Consider the following 26,382-nt stretch of genomic DNA (forward strand, 5'->3'; position numbering starts at 1 on the left):
TAGCACAGTGTTGCAATGACAAAGCCGGTGCTGGGCTAGTTTCATGCCCCTGGAAGACGAGGCAGCAGCGAAAGGGTTAATGTGGCTCTCATTTGGAAGCTCCTATGTCCATGTATTTGTAGGCAAGGAGCCTGAGGAGGCCTGGGGGAAAGGGTTGTGTGACAACCTGGATTCTCTTTTTATACCGTCTCCAAGACGGCGCCACAGCAGAGCGTTACAGTCGGGCAAGAGTGGGGAGATTTTTATTTCTCCGTCCTTGCCAGGAGCACAGCTGGAGAAATGTGTCGTGAGCCCAGAAAAGGGGGCATGGAGGACTGGTGTAATGGGCCAAAGCAGAGCTATAGAGAGCCTTTGTTCGAGGTAGGGTGGGGGTGAGCGAGAGATAAAAGAGGGAATATACCTTTAATGGGTGGTACTGCTGTCGAGTGGTCAGAGGAGAAGATTGGGACTCCTGGATTCTATTTCTGGCTCTGAGAAGGGAGTGGTGTGTCTAATGGTTAGAGCAAGGGGAGGCAGGACTCCTGGGGGGGTCTATTCTTGGCTCTGCCACTGACATTCTGAGAGACCTTGGGCAAATCACTTTACCTCTGTGCCTCAGTTTCCCCCTCCACAAAGCAGAAATTATACTTCCCTGCCTTGTGAGGTTAAATAAATTCTTTGATGAAAGTAGGAGTCTGGGGATGTAGCAGCTGCTGTCAGAGCATGCCCTGGTCACAAACAGCGGGTCAGCGATCACCAGGTGGTCTGGAGCTGATCACCCCCCAGACAGACCCCAGAGATGGGGGCGGAAAAATGCAGCCATGGGCACGTGACTTTTCCCCCTCCTTGTCCCCAGACCATGACACTTCCCAAAGGAAGAACAGGCCGTGGCTGGAGGCGCATGACTTGAAACCTACCTGCACATGCAATACATGCTGCTGGGGCGGGGTGGGGAGGCGCGGGTTCCAGGGATCCTGGCCCCGCGCTCTCGATCCATCCCCGAAGCAAACTGGGTGCCAACACCGGAACATTTGGCCACGACTTATAAAATACTGGCCAGAAAAGCCACATACAGGTTCAGACTGGAATGGGGACTGCCCGGCGGTGTGTCAGACCCTGTACAGCTAACCGGGAGCGGAGATTCCTTGGACTAGGTGGGGGTTTTGGTACTCCCAAGGGTATGAGATAGACTGAACTACAGGGCTGAGGGGAACATGTCCTAAACCTGCCCAGGGATAGAACTGAGCACTGAGCCGAGGGTGAAATCAAATAGCCCTAATGTAGCATAGTAGGTACATGGGGGAGCACTGCACCCGGGGGGCGGCTGTGAGATCCCGTGCATGCATCTTCTCTTTTTCCACTGCAGCCCCTGGAACAAAGTCCCTCCCTGTGGCTGCACTGCGAACACTGAGTGTTTCCATGTGCTGTTATTTATTTAACAGTGAAGCTATTCAAAGGGATGACTCAGTCTCTGGCTCACCCCCCAGAGCTCCAGCCCTCCACGTAGGCCAAAACCACAACAAGGAATGCAAGCTGCCGCCACTCCATGGCTCTTTAATTTTCCCCTCAGCCCCATCAGCAGCTCGCAAGGTCCTCCCCTCCACTCTCCAGCCCTGCCAGGATCTGGCCACATGGGCAGCCCACTCTGCAGCCAAAGCCTGACACTCAATTCTGGCTATGGCAGCTGAAGGTCATTGGGGACCTGCTCCAGGTGCAAACACTAACCATGGACCATTCCCCAAGCTGCAGTTTTCTTCAGACCTGCCCTCTGTGAGGATGTTGTCAGCTGTGTGCTGCTCCCAGATCTAGGAGGGGTGTGTCTCTAGTGGTTGGAGCAGGGATTAGGAAGTCAGGACTCCTGGGTTCCTTTCTTGTTTCCAGGAGGGCAATACTGACTAGTAGTTAAAGCAGGGGAGTAGGCAGCAGGAATCCTGGGTTCCACCGCTTACCTGCTGCGTAACCTGGTTTGCTCAGCCGTTAGACTGGGATAATCATGATCACCAAGCTGGCAGGGCTGGTTTGAGGCTTGACTCACTAACGTTTGCTTCTAACTCCAATGAAAGGCAATGCAGACAGGCAAAGTGTTATTGCACAAGGCTGAAATCCTCCCCTCTTGGTACATCACTCCTGGGATTTCCCCTGGCTCTTCCACCCCGACTGGAACAGGAATCTCTCACTTTCACACGATTTCTGGCTTTTCCTCACAGACTGGCCAGGACATGCAAAACGACAGATCCACACATGCCCCAAAACAAATAGCGCACAATTGCATTTGTGCAGGCTTCACAAGCGTGAGCACAAACTTGGTCCCGGGCCATGCAAGCAGCTCCCGAGATGCCAAGCTAGTCGTTAGCAGCACTAACTCCAGCTTTGCAGATACCGCACGCAGTCGTAGGAACAGCTGGGACACATCCTGGTGGCTAGTGGTGTGCAGGACATTTTCCCAGAGAGAAGCGCAAAGATCCCCAGTCAATCACTTGGCCCAGAGTTCTGGGGAGGGTCTGGCCTCAATGAGATTTTTTTTTTTTTTCTTTTCCTTGTGAACAGTCCCTGCTGTGGGACAAAGTGAACAGGAAGCAACTCAGCTTGCCAGGGCTTTGCAAGGTAAAGGCAATGGTAGTAACTCAAGCAGAGGTGGCAGGTAGTACCCAGAGCGAGATGGGGCTGACATTAACCCTCGAGACACACGCCAGATCTAAAGGTGTTACAGAGAGTCAGGTCAAGGCAGATTCCTAGCACTGGCTGGAGACCCCGGGGGGAGGGGGGGGCAGGGGCCAAGCAGCAGGAGGGAGTTTTGAGTCTCAGAGAGATTGGGATATTGCCCATAGCTGGACTGTACTTACCTTACACTGTGAAGAGCAGGCCAGGGCCCAGGGGACTCCGTACTCAGACAGGAAGCCATGAGGCTCCCTAACCTGTGACCAGGGTGGGGCGCTCCAGCACTTAGGCCAAAAGGGTGGAGGTGGGGGAGAAGGAGCCCCCAGCAGCAGGGAGGATGGTTGGGAGGAGGGAAGAGATGGGAACCTGCCCATTCACGCCCTCAGCCTGTTTTCCTAGCGCTCCCAGCTACCAGGTCCCCATGGCTCAGAACCAGGGGAGAGACATGAATTATAGCCAGTGGCCTGGCTACAGGCAAGGCAGGGTGGGCACAAGGCCTAGCAAGGCTGGCAGACAGGAGGCTGGTTGAGAGGCGCGGGCTAGCAGCGCACAGGGGCGTGGAGCAGCTGTTGCAGAGGAATGCAGACAAGGAGTGTATCCTGGTTCTCAGAGAGACGTGGGCCTAAGCCCTCCTTACCCCACACACCCCGACATGCAGGAGTTGATCCCTTAGCATATTTCTCCAGCACCCATCCCTGAAGTATCCAAGCAACGATGGCTGCTGGGTAGGGTAACCGACGGCCCATTTACTCCTTCATTCGCTTTGATTGTTTTCTACAGATCACTGAATTCTTCCACCAGAAAGTGCCCTGGCTAGAGCTAAGGAAGGATGGCCCAGTGGTTAAGGCCCCGGACTGGGATTAGGAGGGCTGGGTTCAATTCTTGGCCCTGCCACAGACTCCCTGAGTGAGACCGCGGGCAAGTCTCTGTGCACCTCAACTCCCCATCCTAACTGATCCTTCCCTTCCTGACAAGGCAGTGACGTACTGTGCATGAAGGGATCAGATACCATGGGGACCACAGGAGCATAGAGAGCCTCCGAACCCCCAGCTGCACCAGATAAAAGCACCCACAGCTGCTCCAGGCCCTACTGCCCTCCCCAGCTCCGTTCTCCAGCATGGAAAGGCCCATCACCTCGCACATCTGAAGCTGGAACATCCGGCGCTCCTTCTGTGTCTCCTCAGCGATTTCCGCTGGCGATGGCTCCACCTGGATGACACCCGCTATCCGGGCTCGCTCCTTCTCCTTTTCGATCTTTGCTCTGCAGAGACAGGACAGCCAGAGGCAAGAGTCAAGATCGATCCAACCTCCTGTGCTCTTGGATTACTCACAAGTTCTTGTTGGCAAAACCCAATCAGAAGAGGCACCCACTGGGAGAGGCAAAATTCTGAGTTTCCCTCTCAGCCAACTCTCCTGCACTGATCCATACAGCCCCCATCATAGAACCATGGGGTTAGAAGGGACAGCAAGGGTCATCTAGTCTAACCCCCTGTCAAGATGTAGGATCATTCTCTACAGCGCTTCCTGCTAGGAGGGGCTGGAGGAGCCAGGAGATTCCCCCAAGCCAGCTCTCCTGCCCCAATCTCCTTTTAGTGCTTAACACCCAGATGGTATTAACCAGCGACTTACACTGGAGCCTGGCCAGTCAGGAGCCTGCAATTTACAGCCGGTGACCTCGTTTGCTGCTGGGGTCCGGCCACCTCCCAAGCTGCAGTCCCCCACACAAAACCCGTTTGTTTAGAGGAGGAGGATCAGCCTGTTCCTGCCAGAGGCAACGCGACTACTTACACTTTGGTCTCATAATCCTTCCAGGCCTTCTCAATCTGCTTCTTGTAATCCTGCGACAGAGAGGGAGCAGCAGTTAGTGAGGACCGCACCACGGGAAAGTGAGGGACCAATCCTACTTGGCAAGGAAATGGGCAGGCAGGCACAGAGCTGGCCTACCTCCCCCTCCTGCCAATGCAGAGCAGGGCTGGACAGCACTGGTGCATCCTTTGCTATTCTTGGGTTAGGCTCTATACATAGTGTGACGTTGCACTCCAGATGCTTTATAAAAACATGTTTATAAGTGTGACTATGATGTAACTGGAATATGCTTTATGCAAAAGGTCTGTTGTAAGGTATAATTACAAATCTTATAATCTACTGAGTGTGGTCATCCTATTTGTATGAATGTATCATTCTTGTACCTGAAACTAGGAATATGTAGCATAACTCTGAGGTCCTATTGTAATTATGCAAAGTGTGGGCCATGAATGTTGGTTTAGAATCTTGATGGCTCCCACTGACTAGGGCAATTGGCAGGAGGGGGAGATAGGCCTTCCTGTGTACGTGCGGGCCAGCCCTGGAAGAATGGAGGGGGTATCACAGGACACGTGACCATGTCACCAGATACAGGAATCCATCTTAAACCTGATGCATTTCCATTTAGAAGGAGGGGTGGAAACCCAGAGAGACAAAAGATTCCCGCCTTGTGCCAAAGATATAAAAGGGGGTGGAACAGAACAAAGGGGGTCCCTGTCATGAGAAAGCCCCTGCTTTTCACCTAAGATGCCTGCTGGAACTAACAAGAACCGTACCAAGGGAAAGGATTGGGCCCAGACTAGGAAGGAGTCTAGTCTGTGAAATAAACTTATTGGAACATCTCTGAAGGTGAGATTTACCTGTAATCGGTTTCTTAATGTATTAGGCTTAAACTTGCATGTTTTGTTTTATTTTACTTGGTAACTTACTTTGTTCTGTCTGTTATTACTTGAAACCATTTAAATCCTACTTTTATACTTAATAAAATATCACTTTTGTTTATTAATAAACCCAGAGTTAGTGACTAATACCTGGGGGTGCAAATAGCTGTGTATCTCTCTCTATCAGTGTAATAGAGGGCAGACAATTTACGAGTTTACCCTGTATATGCTTTATACGGAGCAAAACAGATTTATTTGGGGTTTGGACCCCCATTGGGAGCTGGGTGTCTGGGTGCTGGAGATAGGTGACCTGCTGAACAGTTTTTGGTTAAAGTCTGAAGCTTTGGGAAGCATGGACCAGACCTGGGTGTGTGTTGCAGCAGGTAGAGTGTCTGGCTCAACAAGGCAGGGTTCTGGAGTCCCAAGCTGGCAGGGAAAACAGGTTCAGAGGTAAATTAAGCATGTCAGATGACAGTCCCAAGGGGTTCTCTGAGACTATTGTGAGACCTTTCGCATAAAGCATATTCCAGTTGCATCATATTCACACTTAAACACATATTTTTATAAAGCATATGGAGTGCAACGTCACACACAGCCCCATCCATTCACTTCCGTCCCGGCCTGCTGTCCCCCCCACCACTGTGGTCCTGGGCTCCCCATACATTTCTGACTCTAGCAGAGCACATTTGTGGAAGCATGACCCAGCAGCGCTGCAGCCCCGAGGCAACTCCACCCACACCAGAGTCAGGTTAGGGGGGACAGAGGTAAGGACAGCCCCCCCGCTCAACACCCCCACCAATCAGGTGGCAGAAGAGACTGCCTGGCATTCTTAGTCCCCTTCCCCAAGGGGTGGGGAGGAAGAAGATCATTGGGTCCTCAGCCCCACTCCAACACAGGTACAGACCGGGTCACCGCGAAGCAGCACATCGGCTTCCCGGTGCCACATCACAAGCCCTGCTATGCAAAGGGAGACGCTTTAATCAGATCACATGGCAAAGGCAGAACCTGCAGAAAGACCCATGCGAGTCTCAGCGCTTCGGGCCAGTTCTAGCCAGCAGCAGAAGGCAAAGGCAGGGATGGATGGGAAAACATGGTGGGTCAGGGGAGAAGTGGTTTGTTGAGGGAGAATCAGCTTTTCACACAACAGGAGACCCAAGTCTGGCCCAAAGCAGAGTTAAGATGTTGCTTTGGGGGGGGGGGGGGGAAGGATCATCTCTTGGGGGAGGCCCTGGACTTGGGTCCAATCCCTGCCTCTGCCACAGGCTCCCTGTGTGACCTTGGCCACCTTTTGATTGCTCCATGCTTCAGCTTCCCTGACCAAAACAGGAACCAGGCTGCTCTAGTTACCCCATCGGCTCTCTGAGGCAGAGCTGGTCTTTCACCCAGTGTCTGTGCAGCTCCCAGCACAATGGTCCCAGCTCTCAGCTGGGACCTCCGGGCACTTATAAGCCACACGAGAATATTACTAACGCAATGTCCAGGAGATGCTTTTTGGTCTGTCACTGTGGGCCCTGCTGCAGAGCTGGCTGTGGCCGGAGGGCTGTGTAACTTGCTAGGCAGCTCCATCTCCTTGCTGTGATGGAGGTGCAGAAGGAAAGTGCTTTGGCTGGGATGGGAACCCTGCTCCTTTGGTAGGGGGAAGGTAGGGCGCTCCAGTGTGGGGGGCTGCTCTGAGCAGTCCATAAAAGCCTTTGGCAATGAATAAGCAACAATAGTCAAGGCATCTCCCAACCTCTGATCCCGGGGTGCTCGACACCCCCAGGGAGCAGCTCTGAACTGTTCATGTCCCCACCCCAGCAGATGCCTTACACAGTGTGTTGTAACGGGAACGGGGAGCTAAGGAAGGTCAGGGTTTTCCCTTCCTGCCTCCCAAGATCTGTAGCAGGGCACCTTCCGAGATCCTCAGGAGGGGAGCCCGTCTCCCACGGGTCTCAGGAGGCTGCCCGAACGCAGTGGGTATGAGCATGAGCCATTGCAGAGCCTCACAGGAGGTGCTGCAATCAATCAAGGAGGAAACACAGGGGAGCCATCTACCATAGGTGGAAGGACCCGCTCCTGGCAAGGGGTTGGACACACAAGAGCCAACCCCAGACAAGGACACAGCAACATTAAATGGCAGCCTTCCTTCCTGGGCTCCCCCCTGCCATCTTATGCCTCCAACAGCAAGTGCCCACCACCTGAGCGGGACCTTACCAGCCGGCCATCTTTCAGCTGCCCCTTCAGCAGGCTCTCCATGGGGAAGGAGACAATGTTGTTCAGATTCTGCACCTGGAAAATCCAGTAAAACAAGGACTGGTTACAAAGCAGCTGGTGCAGGGCCCTCAGCCCCTAACAGCACCGGCTGCCCAGCCACTGCACCCATGGGACAAGTGGTTTACCCACAGTACCTTATTTAGCCACTAGGTGCCCCCAGGTGCTGGAGTGTGTTCCAGGCAGGGTGCGACCCCTGGTAAACAAGGGAGACAAAACTGGTACTCAAGCTAGTTGGGGCCTGTTGGTGTGTGCAACTGACTACAGAGGAACCGCCCCTGCTGATTGGTCCTGGAGTGCAAATGTCCCCTGGCAAATCTGGAGCTGGAGACTAGTGGACCCACTGCACAATGCTCCCTTCATCTCAATCTGGGGAATGACATCCTCTTGTTGAGACAGTATGTGGGCTGTATTTAAAAAGCATAGCCACGAGGCTTTGGCTGCATGACTTTCCTGCGGCAGGTTGTTCCATAGGCCATCTGAACACTGCAACTAATAATAGAAAATATCGCTCTGGGCTATTCATTCGTTGTATCATAGCAGTGATTGAAGGCCACAATGAGAGATCTAGAGCAATGCCAAACACATATATTGAAAAGAAGGTCTCCGCCCTGAAGAGTTTACCAGCCAGGTTTAACAGGAGACACAACAGAGGAGAACGGTAGCCAGACAAGGAAGGAACACCAGCTAACAGCAAGAGGATTACCATCAGATTACCTCACAGCACACTAGCGGCCTGACCTTAGACCAGTGTTTTGGAGGCATCACCGCAGCAGTGGGTTTAAAGGAAATCTTTGTATTACAATCGGGGCCTCTCGGCATTATAAAGATCAGGGCTTTGTTATGCTGGGTACTGGACAGACAACTTAGTGAGAAACAGACAGTCCCTTCCCAAATTGCTCACAATCTACACGGTCAGACAAAAAGAGCTGGTGGGGAAACTGAGGCACAGAGCAACAAAGGGGCTTGCCCAAGAGCACACAGCAGGTCAGTGGCAGAGCCAGGCCTCCCGAATCTGAAACCAGTACCGTCCCTACCAGACCACAGCGTAACAGCCCTCTTCTCCTCCTCCCAGGACTGGACACAGGCAGGGTACACTGCACCCTGCAGCTTTGGGATCAAAGAGGTCAGGCAAGTCCCATCCCTGCTAAGCATTAAGAGCCAGGGAGCCAGGCAGGCTCTGGCCACCTGGGAGAGCTGGCATCATTTTAACTGTTAAGATGAGGGGAAGGGCCCACTTTGTGCCAGATGTAGCTGGTTAGCTGGGGATGGCTGCAAGATGTCTGATGTGGGGCTGTTACCACAAACCACATCAGTGGGAGGTTAGTCCAAGAAGCCCTCCCACCCCCATGCCACCCTGAAGGCCACGATCAAAGCAGTTCTCCAGCGGAGGAGAGCGGCACAAAATTAAACGCTGCAGCAGAGAGCACAAGAAGCTGCCAGCACCGCTACACTAGCCTCTTCCCAGCATGAGAAGGAACCTGGAACATTCCTCTGAGCAGGCTTCCAATGGGACACCAGCTCCTTGCAGCCAGAAGAGTTTTGGGGGACAGGAGGGAGAATAGGGGCAGTTTCAAACCATCACTGGGGTTCCTGTGCATCCTTCACCAGCATCTCTCACGTGACTGGGGGGACATCCATCTTGGAACGTGAAACCACAGCTCTGATCCCACATGGGGTGTTTTCCAGGGGTGCGGATGGGGGAATGGGAGGGTTAGGACAGCAACCTCCAGAAGCTCAAAGGGGGGGGGCAGGCGCAAAAGGCCATCAACCATTCCACACTTGCTGAGCCTCCTGGCTTGCAGTCAAAACACAACATCTGCAGAAGGAGGATGGCCTAGTGGTTAGAGCCCTGGACTCGGGAGATCTGGGATGAATTCACTGGTCCCACCCCAGACTGTCTGATCTTGGCCAAGCCATTGGAACGCTCTATGCCTCAGTTCCCCATCTGTAAAGCAGGGATCGCAATCCTGCCCTACTTCCTCGGGGGAGGATAAACTCCTGTGTTTTTATGAGATGGTCGCACAACTGGGATTTTAAGCTCTTTGGGACCAGAACTGTCTGTTTGTACAGCACCTAGCACAATGGGGCCTGATCCATGACTGAGGGGTTCTTACCCACAGCCCTAATGCCAATGCCTGTGCCTTTCACACCCTCACCGAAGAGTCACACGTGATGCTGGCCTATTGGGATAGCACCACTGATTTTCCCCCCCGCCTCTTGGACAGCCACCACTAACCTCCCCCCCCCCCCCGCGCTTGACATTTAGCACTTTACAAATGCTAATTAACCCTCACAACCCCCCGGGGAGACAGACAAATGTTGCATCCAATGAAGCGAGCTGTAGCTCACAAAAGCTTATGCTCAAATAAATGTGTTAGTCTCCAAGGTGCCACAAGTCCTCCTTTTCTTTTTCGGATACCGACTAACACGGCTGCTACTCTGAAACCAGACAAATGTTTGTTTTTGGGGAGGGGGGAGGGAGGGGAGAAACTGAGGCACAGAAAGCCAACACGACTTGAGAACGTTTGTAGAGAGCCAGCAGCGGGGCTGGGAAATAGAACCCAGGTCCCTCGAGTAGCCATCCCACACTGTAACTACGACGTCAGTCACTCTCCCTCCCAGAGATGGGAATGGAACCCAGGTGTCCTGAAACCCAATTCCTGCCTACTCTAACCACTAAACCACCACGCCTCATTATGAAGTGGTATTCGGGACAGGGGAGCATGGGGGAGAGGGGAACTATTGGCCAAGGTTTGAATGGGGGGGGGGGGGAGAGGGAAAGCAGAAACGCTGGCAGAAAGAGAAAGTTAAAGCAAACTCAGAGGCCTTGGCTCACTGAGTCCGTGGAATCTGTGTCGCTTTCCAAGGCAAAGCGGGGAAGAGGAAATACTACAGGGAGACCAGGGGTGGAGGTGGCATAAACACTGCCAGGAATCTAGAAAGGAGCGGGATACATTGCACTGAGAAAACACGATTTACTGCTGAAAGTTAACAAGCCTGCACACGCCCAGCCAGGCCAAGGAATGCAGCCGGGGACCAGAGCCACGACCCACACAGAGCGCGCAGCCTGAAAGCATTGGGCTCCGGGGGGCCGACTGCAGCATGCAGCGGCAGAGGGGCAACTCTGAACACACCAGCTGGGATGGCTGCAGATACCACCCCACTCGCCCAGGCTCAGGCCTGGATTGGAGCCCAGGAATAGTCCAGCTTTCCTGGAAGGTCCCCATGACCCTATTTCAGCACTTTTCTCTTTAATCTGCTCCACTGGCTCAACTCACTGCTCCCCCACCCCTCCCCGAACACTTGACTCTGGCCTGGAATGGGGGGCTGAGAGTCAAGAGTGAGGGGTACGGCCAGAGCTGTGGGGTCGGGGTGAGGAAGGAAGCCCAGGGGCTAGAATAGCAGGGGGACTGCAGGTTAGGAGTGAGGGGCATGGCCAGACTTATGTGGGTTGGGGAAGGAAGCCCAGGGGCTAGAATAGCAGGGGAGCTATGGGTCGGGAGTGAGGGGCATGGCCAGAGCTGTGTGGGTCAGGGGGCAGGGGAAGCCCAAGGCTCGGGATCAGGATTGAGGGCCACTGGCAGGGCTGTGTTGCAAAGAGCGGGGGGAGCGTCAATGGCCCCATCCACCCAATATGCGGCTCTAAAGCTCTCACCCCAATTTCATAACCTGGCTTTCACCAAACGACCAGCTTTCCGAGGGGCCAGTCCGGCTCCGCGGCTGTCACAGAAATTTTGCGAAAGGCTCCAGCAGAAGCAGGATCTCGCCCGAGCCTCCATGCATCCGCTACTCTCCCCCCTCCCGTAAATGAACGGATGAACTTTTAAAGAGCATCCCCTCCCCCACAGGCAGAAACACCTGGCACTTGCCTAATGCTAGCTCCAGCTGTTGAGGGAGGGGGCCGTGATCAGCCCTGCTTTGTGCTTCCCCACAGGGGAGGTCTCCAGGGTGGGGTGGGGGGGGGTGACTGGGCACAATGGGATTAGAACCATTTTAAATCATTAGACCAGGACTCTTGGCATCAGGGCACTGACACCTGCCCAGTCAGTCTACCCTGGGGGACCCATGTGCCAAGAAGGCCTGGACCACCTCAGTGCACTGGCTCAAGGCAGCCGGAGCGAGCAATGCCCTCCTGGCATCTGTTGACAGCACAGGGTACCACAGAGGGGTCATGCCTTCCTGCAGAGTGTTATACAGTAGGGGGTCAGGGAGCGGCTTACCCATCCAGCAGGGGCTAGAGGCAATGTTCTCCACTTCTAAGCATGTATACCACACCCGGCAGGAGGAACAGGGTCAGCAGCAGGACACAACCACGTGTCCACAACAGGGGAATGTAGCTGGGGAAGGCCCAGGGAAGCTTGGTGAGCTACAGAGTTTGGATTGCCCAGGGAGAGACAGGAGCAAGCAGCATCCTCCCCTCTAGAAGGGAATCCAGGTGCCAGCACGTAACCTTCATACCCTGCTATCTGGGTGCTCGTGTGTGTGCGCATGTGTGTGTGTGTGTGTGGTCTCTCTCTCTCTCTGTCTCACACACACACACACACATTTCTCTGACCTGCAGGGATTCACCTGCCTGGAAAAGCACTCGGAGCAGGGAAGGGAGCAATTAAGAAGGTCCCACTGTGTGTCTATTTCATACAGCTGAAGGGTGTGCATGCACAGGAACAGCAAGGAGTGCAGGTCATGCAAGTGCATGTGTATAAATGGAGAGACTCGCTCTATAGCAGAGCCCCCACCCCGGCCCGTTAACCAGAGAAACCAGTTCTACGCCTTTCCCAGGACAGCTCCAAGATCTCTGCTTAGTTAAGCTCCGCTGAGGACAAGGAGGGGGTGGAGAATTTCCAACCAAATGAAATGTTGACCCAAAACTGAGGAAAATTTCACAAAGCTTTCTTTTCCTCCCCCAATTCCCCCCCGCATTTTCTATCGGTGCTACTGAATGCGTTTGCTTCAGGCTTCCCTTTAACAGATCTAGGGGAAATGCTGTCTGAGCTGTTATGCCAATGCAACCTCATTGACTTCCACCAGGGCGCCCGGGCGAGAGACCAGGCTCTTCCCACTGGCAGCATTTCTCACTGACCCAACTTCCTCGGGGTGTGGGCTGGTTAGTCCAAAGCATCATGGGATCTGATCTCTTCTCAGCACAGAGTCCACCATGCAGGGACTGAAAGGTCTTGAAGGAACCAGATTTCAGGTTAATTTGGCCTCAAGCAGTTTGGCATTAAGACCCCCACCCCATACATCTTTAATTAGATTGATATTCTATCAATTGTCCCCACTCCCTTGGGCTCCTTCCTTCTGACAGGCCTTGCTGTGTTTTGATTCCCTTCTTGGCAAACAGGATCATAGATGCTTTTGATGTGAAACAGATATCGTCCTCCTCCCACCCAGAGTGGGAGATAAGCCTCTGACAGAGGATATTCAACAAATTCTATACTGCTTGATTTAGCAAGCAACGAGGCAACAGCATCAATGGTGTCCTTGATCTTTCCTGAACCCGGAATTGGCTAGGAGTGTTATGGAGATTTTCCTCCAGCTAGGCCACAAGAGGATGCATGCGAGACTGACAGGGAATTGGACCACAAAGGCTTTAAAGCTTATAAACAACAGTAACAGCCAAGAAAAGCACTTGGTTAATTACTTTTCCCTGGGTTCAGCAGTACCATGTTGGGCCCAACTTAAGCTAAAATCATTAGGAGATTTGCACTGCCAAACAATGCCCTATTGTCCCGAATGCTCAGAGACTGGAAAGGTCGTGTTGCAGGCTAGCCCGAGATCTGCTCCTGTATTGTCCACGAGACATGTGCACCTGCCTTTTGCCCTGGACATATAGACCTGCCTCCACGTCACTGCATGAACTCAACATTCATGCTAGTACCCCTGGACACGCAGCAGGATGAGCCAGTGTGTATGCATCAGAGGTACATTTGCGCCCCACGCAAGTACCCGTACGAACAGGATGCGTGCACATAGACCCCCAAGGGAAGTGCATGCACGTTCGAGGTCTCCCTACCCCTGTATGTATGTGCATGTTCATGTTAAATGTCGTATGCATGACCTGGCACAGGTGAATGCAGGACTCCCTGCAGCGAGATCCATCAGTTACAAGAGGAAGAAGGTTTTGCCACCAGCTGAGAAACGATAGAGTTTCCCCTCAGTTTTAGTGATGTTGGAGCACATCCAGACTCTATGGGGGAAGAGATACAAAACTGGCCAATTTTTAAAATGATTTTAGAGCAGCCTGGGTCTGAGCCACAGAGTGAGATCCAGAGATCTCTGCACCCTAGAACTCAGGAACATTCACGCCATTCCCCTACCCCCAACATTTATGCTTTACGGGATTAACCCAAATCTCACTGAAGATTCTCAGCTTTCACTGGCCTTGGTGAAGCATTTGGATTCAGGGCCCCAGTTCAGGGTCACTGAAGAGACAGGGTCAGACTCCAAGCTGGTGCAAATCAACAGAGCTACACTGACTTCAATTGAGCTACTCCAGTTTACACCAGCAGAGGATCTGACTCAGCTTCTGGATTGGAACTGCCCCCAAGCCCTGTTGGGTATTGGGATCCGGTGTCCTGCTTGGGTCTCATCTCTTGTTTCAGTACGATCCATGAGGGTCCCAAGCGGGACCAGGCCACTGTGCCCTAACATCACAGGTGGCGGAAAGCCACCCAGCATATCCCTCGGGCTATCGCATGGAGATGTTTCATCATGATGCGGCTACAGGATATGGCAGGATAGACACCCCAGTGTCATGATGGAGGTGGGGAGACTTCAGAAGGGCCACCATCCTACACTGGGTCTCCAAAAGAAGAGCTGCCCCAAGACACAGGTCTAACAGCCTCCCCACAATCACTGTACGCTCTCTCTGGTATCACTCCCCTCCCTCTACTTCCTGATCCCTTAGCCAGAAGTGCCGACGCAGATCACTCTGTTCACATCGTCTCCTCCCCGGTCACCAAGACGGCGGGGGGGGGGGTGTCAGTGAAACACAGGGGGTGCAGGAGTTGAGAGCAGCATCTCCTTACCAGGTTCTTGAAGAGCGCAGTCACTTCTCTGGTGAAGACCGCCAGGTTCAGGAAGCCGGTGGAAAGCTCGTGATTGTTCTGGGACAGGTGGTTGTTGCCGAAGTTCTCCAGAGATTCACTGTACTGCTCCTCGTTCTCAACGTGCGCTGCGGAGAAGAGACGACACCAGTGAAACCCAGGACAAAGGTCTTCGGAGACTCCGCGTGCTGGCAACGAGCAGCTGTAATGTTCCCCCCCCCAGACAGCAATACTGTGTGGTTCTCTACAGCGCCTCCTGCTGGAAGAGTCTGTGAACAGCCAGATCCAGCCAATGCGCCTCTCTCTCTAGCACCCCCTGCTGAAATAGATGCAAGTGTAATGCCGACAGACCCTGGTTGTCGGCGGGCGGGATCAAACCGGGGACCTCTGGAGCTTAGTCCATGAGCCTCTACCGCATGAGCTAAAAGCCAACTGGCTCTTAGCTAAGGCTGTAGAGCAGACTCATTTTGTCTCTCTCTCTCTCCAAGTGGTCCCAGTGCCAATAGATGGGACAGAGCCCCACACCCAGGTGATGTGTGGGTTACACAAGCACCCCTGCAGCTAGTGCTCATGCACCATTCTCTACAGCACCTCCTGCTGGGAAAGGTGGGAGGAGCTCGGAATTATGAGCTCCACTGTGAAGAATGAGTGAAAGTTCATGAGACATCCCAATGACCCAGCCACAGGTGTTGATGGGAAAAAGATGCAAAAGCAAGACAGAAAAACGGAATTAGTCCAAACAAAAAGGTCTCCTGCTAGAACTCAAGGCCTGTGTTCAGATCACACCTGGCAAATGACAAGACATGAGACCGGAAGTTAAATGAACCAAAATTGGTTTGTTGGTTATTAGGCTTAATTGATGGGGTGGGGCTAGTCCACCCACACTCCCTTTGTGGTCTTTAAAGAAAGACTTTGGGGAGAAAAACTGGCTACTGGAGCAAGTGTCACCATCATGGCCACCACCCCTCCATCTCCTGGGACCCCAGGCCTTCATCAGCCTAATCCTGAGAGGTGTCCTGACTACAGCAAGCCAGAGAGAGACACCCAGATGGCATCATCACCTCCAGCTGACTCCCAACCACCACCACCTGGGATGTGAGCCTTTGACAAACACACAACCAGTGTGTCCTTTTCCTAGACCTCACCTTATTTCTTCTCTTTCTTCCCCCCGCCCCCACCTTTGGCCTTCTGTCCAGCCTGCCAAGACTGTAGATTTTACAACACTGCTGTGAGACTGTGCCCCAAAAGAGGTGGCTAAAAGCAACACCTTACCCCGCCCCCCCCGATACTGGTACAAGTTTGCCCGGTCTCAGAGTGGCTGATCAGACCGTGTGCTGGCTCTGTGCTAGGGTTGCCAACTTTCTAGTCACACAAAACCAAACACCACAGCCCTGCCCCTTCCCCAAGGCCCCGCCTCCCACTCACTCCATCCCCCCTCCCTCTGTGGCTCGCTTTCCCCCACCCTCACTCACTTTCACTGGGCTGGGGCAGGGAGTTGGGGTGCGGGAGAGTGTGAGGGCTCTAACTGGGGTGCGGGCTCCGGCTGGGGGTGCAGGCTCTGGAGTGGGGTTGGGGTGCAGGACGAGGCTCCAGGTTGTGACTGAGGGATTCAGAGTGTGGGAGGGGGCTGCGGGTTGAGGCAGGAGGTTGAGGTGTGGGAGGGGGTGAGGGCTCTGGGCTGGGGGTGCAGGTTCTGGGGTGGGGAGATGAAGGGTTTGGGACGCAGGGGCTCCAGGCTGAGGGTTGGGGCCACCTGTTCCCTCTAAGCTGTGCGCGTGTGCACACAGATCCTAAACCTCACACACACGGCAAAACACCGCACGCACAAAAATGTGCACAGAAGCACAACAATTTGCACAGAAGAAGTTTTTTGCACATGGCCTGTCAAAAATTAGAGGGAACATTGGTTGGGGCCGAGGGTTGAGATAGGAGATTGGGGTGCAAGAGGGGATGCAGGCTCTGAGGTGGGACCAGGGGTGCAGGGTTTGGGGTGCAGGAGAGGGTTCTGGGTTTGTGGGGGGCTCAGGGCTTACCTCGGCCAGCAGCGCTGCGGGTCTAAGGCAGGCTGCCCCCCTGTCCTGGCACCACGCTGCAGCTGCGTGCGCCTCAGAAGCGGCCACCATGTCTGGGTCCCAGGCGGGGGGCCAGGAGGCTCCACATGCCGCTCTCACCTTCAGGCAAGCCCCCCCTAACCCCATTGGCCGGGAACCGGCCAATGGGAGTGCGGAGCCAGTGCTCAGGGCAGGGGCAGCACGCGGAGCCCCATGGACCCCCCGCCTAGGAACCAGACCTGCTGGCCGCTTCCAGGGCGCAGCACGGTGCCAGGACAGGTAGGAACTAGCCTGCCTTAGCACCACAGCACAGCTGACGGGACTTTTAATGGCCCGGTCAGCGATGCTGACCGGAGCCACCAGGGTCCCTTTTCGACTGGGCGGTCCGGTCAAAAACCAGACACCTGATCACCCTTGTCTGTGCCTTTCCAGCAACCGAGGTTGCAAGTCAACCCCAGAGGCACAAGCTCCATCTTCCTTCTCTCTCTGCTGTTCTTTTCTCCGTGTGTGTGTGTCTCTCTCTCTCGTTTGGTCTTCTGGGAAACTAGTTCAGACATTAACAATGCGACCTCTTGCCCGTCAACGAACGTCTCCTCTTTTCTCTACAGGGACGGTTATGGCCACCAAAGAGACTGTCAAACAAGGGGATTTTCATTCAAAAAGCCTCTCTCCAGTGAAAGGGAGCAAGGGACATTGTTCAAATGAAAGCCATAATGCTGTGCATTTTGACTCTCTCTCCTTTAATAAAAGGAGGGTTACATGGGGGGGTTTGCCGTGGGACGAAGCAGGCAAAGGTCTCTGTATACCGAGCCCCTGAACCTTGTTTAGCGCCGTTTTATGTTGACCATCTTTGATTCTTTGGGCCCAGTTATTCCATCTAAATTAATGCAAGAAGCCAAACTCCCATTTTCAGAAGGGACTGAGGTGCCTATGGGTAAGTCTACACAGCAACAACAACTAAAAACCCCAAGGTGGCAGCCCACGTCAACTGTCCCGGGCTGTCTGCAGGGCTCGTGCTGCGGGGCTAAATGTTGCAGTGTCAGTCAGGGTCCTCTCCCATCACTGCATTTCAGAGCCCAGACTCCAGCCCCGAACATCTACACGGCTATTTTTAGCCCCACAGCTCGCACCCAAGTCAGTTGCCCCGGGCTCTGAGACTTGCTGCTGAGAGTTTTTCTGTGCGCGCGCTGTGTAGACATGCCCTAAGTGACTTAGGAGCCTACGTCCTGGATTATTATAAATAATCACTGTTATTACTAGGACCACCCAAGCATGAGGTCCCATTGCGCTAGGTGCGGTACGAACAGAGTAGTAGACAGCCCTTGCCCTAAGGAGACCAGACAGACACGGGTGGGGGGCAGGGTGGAACACATGAGCAGAGTGAACCTTGTGATGGGAGCGAATGGCACGTCAGTGCCACCAATATTTTTTTAAATGGGTGATTGATTTAGTTAGGAGAGGGGTCAGCTATGTGAGAAGGGAAGGGAAGACGGAGGCGGGGCAGGGGAAAAGAGGAGGGTGAGAGAGGCAGGTGAGGTGAAGAGATGCAGGGGGCGGGGAGAGATGCTGGAGCAAACCAGCCAGTCACAGGGCAGAGAAAGTCTAGTCAAGGCCATCACAAAGGGTCTGAGGTCACTGAGCAATGTCATCAGAAGGTCTGAGGGTCCCTGCTCTGGCTACTTCCACAGCTGCTCCCACTAGCTGGGGATTGAGGAGTGTCTGATAATCTTGCCTCCCTAGACTGTGCCTGAGTTCCCCATATATCAAATTGGGGGTCACAGCACTTCCCCGTCTTCCTGGGTGTGACGTGAGGATGGACACATTGGAGAAGATGCAAGTACCTCACAGGTGCACCAGGGATTGCAAGTACAGAAGAGATCTAGGTGGGTAGGTAGGTAATCAGAGAAGCAGGAAACTCATGTGATACAGATAAGTACTAGAGCCCCAGGACAGCAGTACAGGCCTCCCTGCTGCCCGCCTCCACCCCAGAACTGTCCTGTTGCATAGACTATGGGGTTGTAATAATAGGTGTGGGGAAGGGAGGAGGTTTCAATAGGATTTGCACCTATGTTGTACTCAAGGTTACACATTAAAGGACATTTTAAATTCAAAATAAACCCCCAGCCGTGATTTACAATCATTAACCCCTTTCCACCCTCACCCCACTCCCAGGAGGGACATCACAATTGTCACCCCCCTGGGGAAAACTGAAGCAGGGAGGGAGGAGGGTGAAGGGTGATTTTGGTTACCCACCTGGAGGCACCTGGTTTTCAGAGGCAGGTGCTTACTCCTACTGAACATCAGACCCTTTTATGACCTCTCCGGTTGGGCATACAAAGACATGAGTCGTTTGTTTTAAAATCTCGATTTAAGTAATGTGCCCAGGGTCACCCAGAGATGAAGGGCTAGAGTCACACAGAAACTTTGGCGTGGGGACACTGGATTCACAAAGGCTAGGTTTGGCAGCCGGGCTCCCGGTACAATGACTGGGAAGAGATGGCATCTCAGAAGGGGATTGGTAGAAGCCAGCATGCTAGCTGGCTCCTCGCCAAAAACGGCCAGTGGGAGGGCCCAAGGCGAGAGCCATGTGCTAAACCCCTCCCACTCTTAGAAACCGATTCCTCCCTCCGCTTGGATTCTCCGCGGCAAGCTCTCTTGGGGTTTCAGCAAGAAGCAAAGGCTGGGAGAGGACCTCTCTTGTAGCCCAGTGGTTACGGTACTCTCCTGGGGAGACCCTTAGTTGAAGTCCTCCCCTCCACCCACTGGGAGGAAGGATTTGAAGTGGGATCTGCCACCTCTCAGGAGAATGTCAACCATGGGATAGTCTGACCTGGGTGTGACGTTGCGCTCCATATGTTTTATGGAAATATGCTTATGAGTGTGAATATGATGCAACTGCTTTATGCAAAAGGTCTCCTGTAAGGTATCATAATAAAGGTTATAAACTACTGAATGTATTCCTCCTACTTGTATGCATGTATCATTCTTGTACCTGAAGCTAGAAATATGAAGTATAACTCTGAGGTCCTATTGTAATTATGCAAAGTGTGGGCCATTAATGCTGGTTTAGAATCTTGATGGCTCCCATTGACTAGGGCAATTGGTTGGAAATGGTTTATTTATCTGCAAACCTTCCTGTGTACGTGTGGGTCAACCCAGGAAGAATGGAGACTAGGCCGGGGTCTTACAGTGACATATGCCATGTCACAGGATACTGGAATCCATCTTAATCATTGTACTTTTCCACTGATGAGGCGGGGATGGGGACAAGCACAGACAAAAGATTCCCACCTTGTGCCAAAGATATAAAAGGGGGTGGAGCAGGACAAAAGGGGCTGCCAGTCAGGAGAAAACCCTTAGTTTCCACCTGAAATGCCTTCTGGAACTAACAAGGACTGTACCAGGCAAAAGGATTGGGCCCAGACTAGGAAGGAGTCTAGTCTGTGAAAGAAGCTTATTGAAACATCTTTGATGGTGAGATATCTGTATACAGTTTCTTAATATATTAGACTTAGACTTGCGTGTTTTCTTTTATTTTGCTTTGTGACTTACTTTGTTCCATCTGTTATTACTTGACACCACTTAAATCCTACTTTATATACTTAATAAAGTCACTTTTATTTATTAATAAACCCAGAGTAAGTGATTACTACCTGGGGAAGCAAACAGCTGTGCATATCTTTCTATCAATGATATAGAGGGTAAACAATTTACAATTTACGCTTTATACAGAGTAAAATGGATTTGTTTGGGGTTTGGATGCCATTGGGACCTGGGTGTCCGGGTGCTGGAGACGGGTAACCTGCTGAGCTGTTTTTAGTTAAATCTGCAGCTTTGGGGGGTGGCCCAGACCCTGGGTCTGTGTTGCAGCAGGCTAGCGTGTCTGGCTCAACAAGACAGGGTTCTGGAAGTCCCAAGCTGGCAGAGAAAATGGGCTCAGAGGTAATTTCAGCACATCAGGTGACAGTCCCAAGGGGATCTCTGTGACTGAACCTGTCATACTGGGGTTCCCTCAATCTCTCCTGTTGAAGCTGCCGTATGACTCACCCATCCCACTCTCCCTTTAATCCCTGACCTAAAGGTTCTCCCCTGCAGTCCCATCAGTGAGCAGAGGGCTCTGGGGAAGGGGGAGGATTTGGCTCAGCGAGATTCTCCAAAGTTTACTGCTCACTGCCAGGAAACCAGGGTACCTATTTGAAAGCAAAATCTGTTTAATTCAAATCTGATTTCCCAGCCTCCTACTGTTTGCGGCTGTGCTGCCCAGGAGCGAGCTCAACAGATGCTGCCAGCCCAGGAGCCCAGTACCAGACACTGCAAAGCACTCTCCAGCAGACTTAGCATTCAAAAGCTGAACTCACGGCTTTAATATTTAAAGACGCTTGAGAGTCAGCGGAACATTTCCTCCCCTGCCTGTTAAGAGAGTATCAAAGCCAAATGGGAACGGCTGGTGTACAGCCTGGGCACTACGTTAATGCAGAGCCAAGAGAGCGACTTGCAAGAGCAGAAATGGATGAAGGACTTTGGCCCAGATCTGTAGCTGGTGTGAATCAGTTCCTGCCAGGGCCCTCTCCAATTTCTAAACACCATGACAAGAGACAGCGAAAGCTGGCATTCTTTAGTCTTGAAAGGGATTGAGACGTGAAGAGACACAGGATCACCGATCGAGGTCTCAATTCTACGCCCTCCCATAACATGGGAACCAGTGCGTGTTCCGTTAAAGTAACGGCTCGTCAACTCAGTTCTACCATCCGTTCACAGGCCCAGTGCCTGGCCAAGAATTACACCTCCCAGTCCCACGGGATAACAACTATTACGGTGATTAGCTATGGGACTTCCCTCAGGACACCTGGGTTCTACAGCCTAGGTTTGTACCATTCCAGAACAAACAATAAATCCATGTTTGCTACTCATTTCCTCTCTGCCTTATGCAACCATTTAATGCCCCTGTGCAAGGTGGATATTTTCCCCAATTTTACACATGGGGAAACTGAGGCACACAGAGTAGCCGCATGTTGCCCAGGGTGCCTCAGACACAACATCAGGGTTTGGAAGCAGAACACAGATATCCAGATTACAATTCTAGTGCTTTAACCACTAGACTGGGCTCCCTCTATTTAGAGCAAATTAAATGGAAACACTACTCCACTCAGCTGGTAGCCTGCCTGTGCAGCCCCCTGCCATCAGGAGTCACAGAGTACTGCATTGCATCTGGATTCGAATAGTTCTCTGCTCTTTAATTATTGTTAAGACTGAAAGGGGGAGATCAGATCTTGCATCAGGTGATGATCTGCAGGTGAAGGAGCCCTGCACCTCTCATCCAGCAGTTAGGTACTCGGACACTGGTGATGAGAACCACAGAAGCACCTGTCTAGTTAGAAGATGCATGCATTCCTTTGCAGCACTGGGTTCAGGTCCTTGCCAAAGGCCAGATATCCGCCTCGAAGAATGGATGGCCCGATTACATTTGTGATTGTACAGAGCCTAGCACAAAGGGCCATGACCGGGGCCCTTCAGAGCAGCCACAATACAACAATTGCACATCCTAACGCGCAGCCTGTACGCTGGAGAAGCGCTTGGCATCAGCTGAGCTCTCAAAAATGCCATGATGAGCAAATCAGGGGCAGCCCCGTGTTAACGCCAGAGCAAGCTGCCTGTGGGGAAATGTTCTCCTAACCCATCACAGAGGATGATTGCACGGCCTCAGATTGCAGGCAGTGCTGCAAGCACCTGCTTGTCAGAAGCCTCCCCCTTCAGGGCAGTCACGCCCCCACTGCCTCCCCTCGCCCGCCAGTGCGTGCCACTGCCTCTGGAGCATAACTTACTGAGTCCGGAGACATGAATGGCTTTCACATATTTCCTTATCCTCTGGAGAATTGCTTGGTCACCGTCCAGGCTCTGCAAGGCAAACACAAAAGACTGTCAGACTCGCCAGGCAACGCCGAGATCCCCCCCTTCCCCTCTCCACCAACCACTGCACAAAGTCCCTTTGAAGCACCCGACGTTTCATCATGCAGATGTGCAGGGTAGCTGCCAACACACCCCAGGCTTGGAGAGGAGCTGGAGGACTTCCAAGCCACGGGCTCTGGCTAGACCAACTGGCATCGGAGTTCAGCAGAGCCTCTGCCAGATCTGCCCCCCCCCCTTTTTTTTTTTTAAATACACAGGAGCCGTGACCCTCCTGTGGCCAGACAAGTACACTGAAACTGGCTGCCCCCAGCAAGCCCGAGATAACTTTAGAGCCAGAGGACCTGTCTCAGGCTGGTCCATTGCATGCCTTGTGGGATAAAGGGAGATGAAGCACAGCCAGATGTTCTGTCTCTAATTGCATGGGCCCTGTCGCTGTAGTAGCAGAGGGTGGAAAGTCTCATTATCCCCATTGTACAGATGAGGAGCAGAAGCAGGGAGAGAGCAAGTGACTTGACCAAGGTCATCTAGCATCTGCAGCAGAGAGAGAAATTGCACCCCAATATCCAGAGTCCCTTAGCCACAGGTTCAGCCTTCTCCAGATACAGAGGCATGGCCCCTCAACAGGTACTTACATACTCACAGAATCTACGTACCTATGTTGGCAAGGCACATGCATCACCTCAATATCCCCATGGCACAACATTTGCATGATTTCCTTTTCCCCAGGTAAATCGGTCACGCCAGTTATTTGTCTGACAAGTTTTGCCTCCCATCCTCACCACCGTTTAGTGGCCGGGATGTCAGCAGATTCATTCATGGTTCAAAGAAAAAAAGGGTAAGGAGGTCGGGGATGTCCAATGAGGAAATCAATGAACGATTCTCGTCTCCAATCTGGCCCTTGTCAGTTCCCCAAGTCACCTGGTATCACTCCTGGCCCCTGCCTGGGCGGCACAGGTATCTAACGAATGCAGCCCAGAGCTCTGCATTTGACAAACATACAGCTTGAAATCCCGCGCCAGCAGGCCCTCGAACATCGGCGCTAGGAGTCCGCTCCCCTCGGAGGCCTGCACTCGCAAAGGGCGAACGGCCACGGAAAGCCGACACTCAAGCCTGATCGCAGCCAAAGAGAAATCGAACAAATACTCGAGACCGTTCCCCGCCCCTGCACTCGGTTCTGCCAGGGACCTACTCCTACACACAGCCCTGTGCCCCCCAGCACACGGGCACTAGAAAGCAGTGACAGAGATTTGAGACAACCTGACATAACAGTCAGGAAGGGGCAGTGGCGTTCATGCCCACCCCCAAAACACACACACGTCCACTCCACTTCTGCTGTCTAAACAACGAAGAGCAAATTAAATGCTGGAGACACAGGACTCTCCTGTGCTCCTATCCTGCTCCATGGGGCCCTTCTGGACTGCAGTAATGAGCGAGGACTCAACTCCCTGGAGCTAAATGAGAATCTGCCAGTTAGAGGAGCACTGGGACCTATGGGATTGGTTCAGCTAGTGATCAGCTCATTCCCCTCCTCAGGGAATTACACCCAGAGCCCTGAGTGCTTCCCTCTACCAGTCTGGAGCAGGGGCACTGCAATCTACCCAGGAACAATTCTGTTATTGCATGTTGGCAGAAACCTTCAGGGACAGATCACAGCCAACTGCTGCCAGTTGGAGCCATCACAGACAGAGGTGGATGAAGGTGTCCTGGGCCAGAGCAAGTGGGGGTCCCACTCCACCCTTTCCACCAGAGGTTCTGCCCCCTCTGCCTGCAGCTCCGCCCATGGCCCCACCCCTTTCTGCTCCTTCCCTGGGACCTCGCCCCTGTTCCACCCAGGGTCCCCCCATTCCGCCCCCCCCCACTGTGGCCCTACAACCCATTTGCTACTTTCTGCCTCCCCTCCCCCCAAATGCAGCCTTAAGACTGGAGAAGCTCCCTCGGCCCCAAGGCCATGGCAGGTGGCGAGTTCTCCTCCAGTCCCGGGACCGCAGCAGGGGTCTGCGTGCTAGGGCTTCCCCAGTGCTTACCTAGGGCTTTCCAGAGAGAAGGTCGGGGGCACTGGAGGCTTCCTCTGCCAGGGAGTGGGATCACGGCATGGGGCTTTCCTCATCTCACCTGCCTGGGGGCCCCAGGACACAGGCCCCATAGCTAATCCGCCAATGATCACAGGGAAGAGGCATGACAGTCCCTCCCTGTATGCCCCAGGTGCAACCACTCCCTGGCCTCCTGCATTCGGCCCTGGGCCCCTCGCTACTAACCAGATATTGACAAACCAGAGAGGGCACAAAGCAACGCAACAGAACTGATCAGAGAGATTGATCCCCAGGAGGGAAAGAGTTAACTGTAGCTTGGCTGGGTGTCAGCAAAGGGCAGGCATGATAACAGTCTACAAATATTTGAAGGGCGTGATCATCAAGGAGAGAGAGGGATCATTTGGGGCAGAACCAGCAACAGAACTGGCAGTAATGATATGAAGGCAGAGAAGATTTTAGGCTGATTATCAGACCGACTTCCTGATTAGGAATTCTTTCCCCCCCCCTCAAGAAAATGATGGAAGCCTCAACTGCTGGGCTGGACAACAAGCCCTGTACAAAATGTTCATGTGCCGGCTACAGATGGGATAGGCAAATAGGTCCTATCCATCTTGGACTTCTGTGAGGGAGACTAAGGCAGACTGCCTGGCTGGTGCCCAGCTTCCTTCCCTCCCTCCCTCTCTCTCTGTGGTCCCCCTCTGTCAAAATTTACCCTCCTGGATAAAGGCACCACTATCTCGTGACATCCACGTGGCATCTCTCCTGTCCCTTTAAAGCGCCCCAGAATTCTGCCAACTTCAGCAGCAGTTCTGCTCTCAGCGGGTACGTCTACACAACCCGCCTCCCAGCCTGGGTCGACAGACTCGGCTCGTGCGACACTCTGAAATAACCGTGCAGACGAGCGCTCAGGAAGCTGCAGCTGTTAGGATTTAGGCTCAGAGGCCAGCCCCCTTCGGAGCCCAAGTTACAACTTCAAAGCGCCACCTAGACAGGTATTTTCAGCGTTCGCGCGAGCAGAGGCTGGCGAGCCAGGCTGGGAGGCTCGCTGCTGCGGGCTGGGAAGACGTACCCACAGCTCAGCGGCCTGCTCCACAGAGGACTTGCACGCTCATGGAGATTTTACTTTCCCGATCGCATGGTTTTCCCTTTATGGAAAGGCCACCCGGCATTAGATGCCGCCGAGAGCACACAGTCACCCTCTGCACATGTTGAAAATGCACCTGACTCCTAGCTCAGATAAACCAACCCCAGGCTGCAACACAATTCCCACCACACCACCATGCCCGGAGGACCCCAGGTCACTCCTGAAAGCTCTGGGGATACTGACACATCCAGCAAAGATGAGAAGCAGCTACTCTCGCCCTGGGCTTTCCCCCCAAACAAGACTTTTGTTCGGTTCACATGCAAGCCAACAGCCAAGTCCAACGGCTCACTGGCAAACTCTAGGTCTCCAGCACGTACCACTGGCCGCTTAGCGCACTTAGGAAAGATCTTTTTTACACCTCTGCCTCACTTATTGCTGATGAAACAGGTTAGTGCTGGCTCGCCCAGCACAGTAAACACTGTCTAGGGCCAACGTTATAGAGCCAGATCCTGAAGTTTTCACTGAGGGCCAGACCACCCACCCCACTCCTATGGATGGAGACGTCCTCAATGGGCCTCTCCCCAGGGGAGCAGATGTGCGAGCCCTCTTCCTCCACCAGGCACGATTAGCTGTTTCAGCTTCTCACCCAGATGAGGTTGGCTTCCCCTTCCCTGGTGCCTGCATGAAGAT

At 53.2% G+C, this 26,382-nt stretch overlaps 1 protein-coding gene across 6 annotated transcripts in view; it reads right to left on the reverse strand.

Moving 5' to 3' along the window:
• Window positions 1-26,382, reverse strand: part of ASAP3 (ArfGAP with SH3 domain, ankyrin repeat and PH domain 3) — a 67,051-nt gene that overhangs the window by 30,753 nt on the left and 9,916 nt on the right. For all 6 annotated transcript variants that reach the window (XR_006278262.1, XM_043506141.1, XM_038377927.2 and 3 more), the window contains exons 2-6: window positions 22,494-22,566; window positions 14,603-14,748; window positions 7,515-7,589; window positions 4,426-4,475; window positions 3,772-3,898 (exon numbers count right to left, since the gene is read on the reverse strand). Coding sequence is in view for 5 of the 6 variants with exons in the window: in XM_043506141.1 (XP_043362076.1) it covers window positions 3,772-3,898; window positions 4,426-4,475; window positions 7,515-7,589; window positions 14,603-14,748; window positions 22,494-22,566 (471 nt within the window). In the remaining variant the exon portion in view is untranslated. The remainder of the gene's footprint in view (window positions 1-3,771; window positions 3,899-4,425; window positions 4,476-7,514; window positions 7,590-14,602; window positions 14,749-22,493; window positions 22,567-26,382) is intronic.

This window comes from Dermochelys coriacea, chromosome 19 (assembly GCF_009764565.3).
Source record: "Dermochelys coriacea isolate rDerCor1 chromosome 19, rDerCor1.pri.v4, whole genome shotgun sequence".
Classification (NCBI taxonomy): domain Eukaryota; kingdom Metazoa; phylum Chordata; order Testudines; family Dermochelyidae; genus Dermochelys; species Dermochelys coriacea.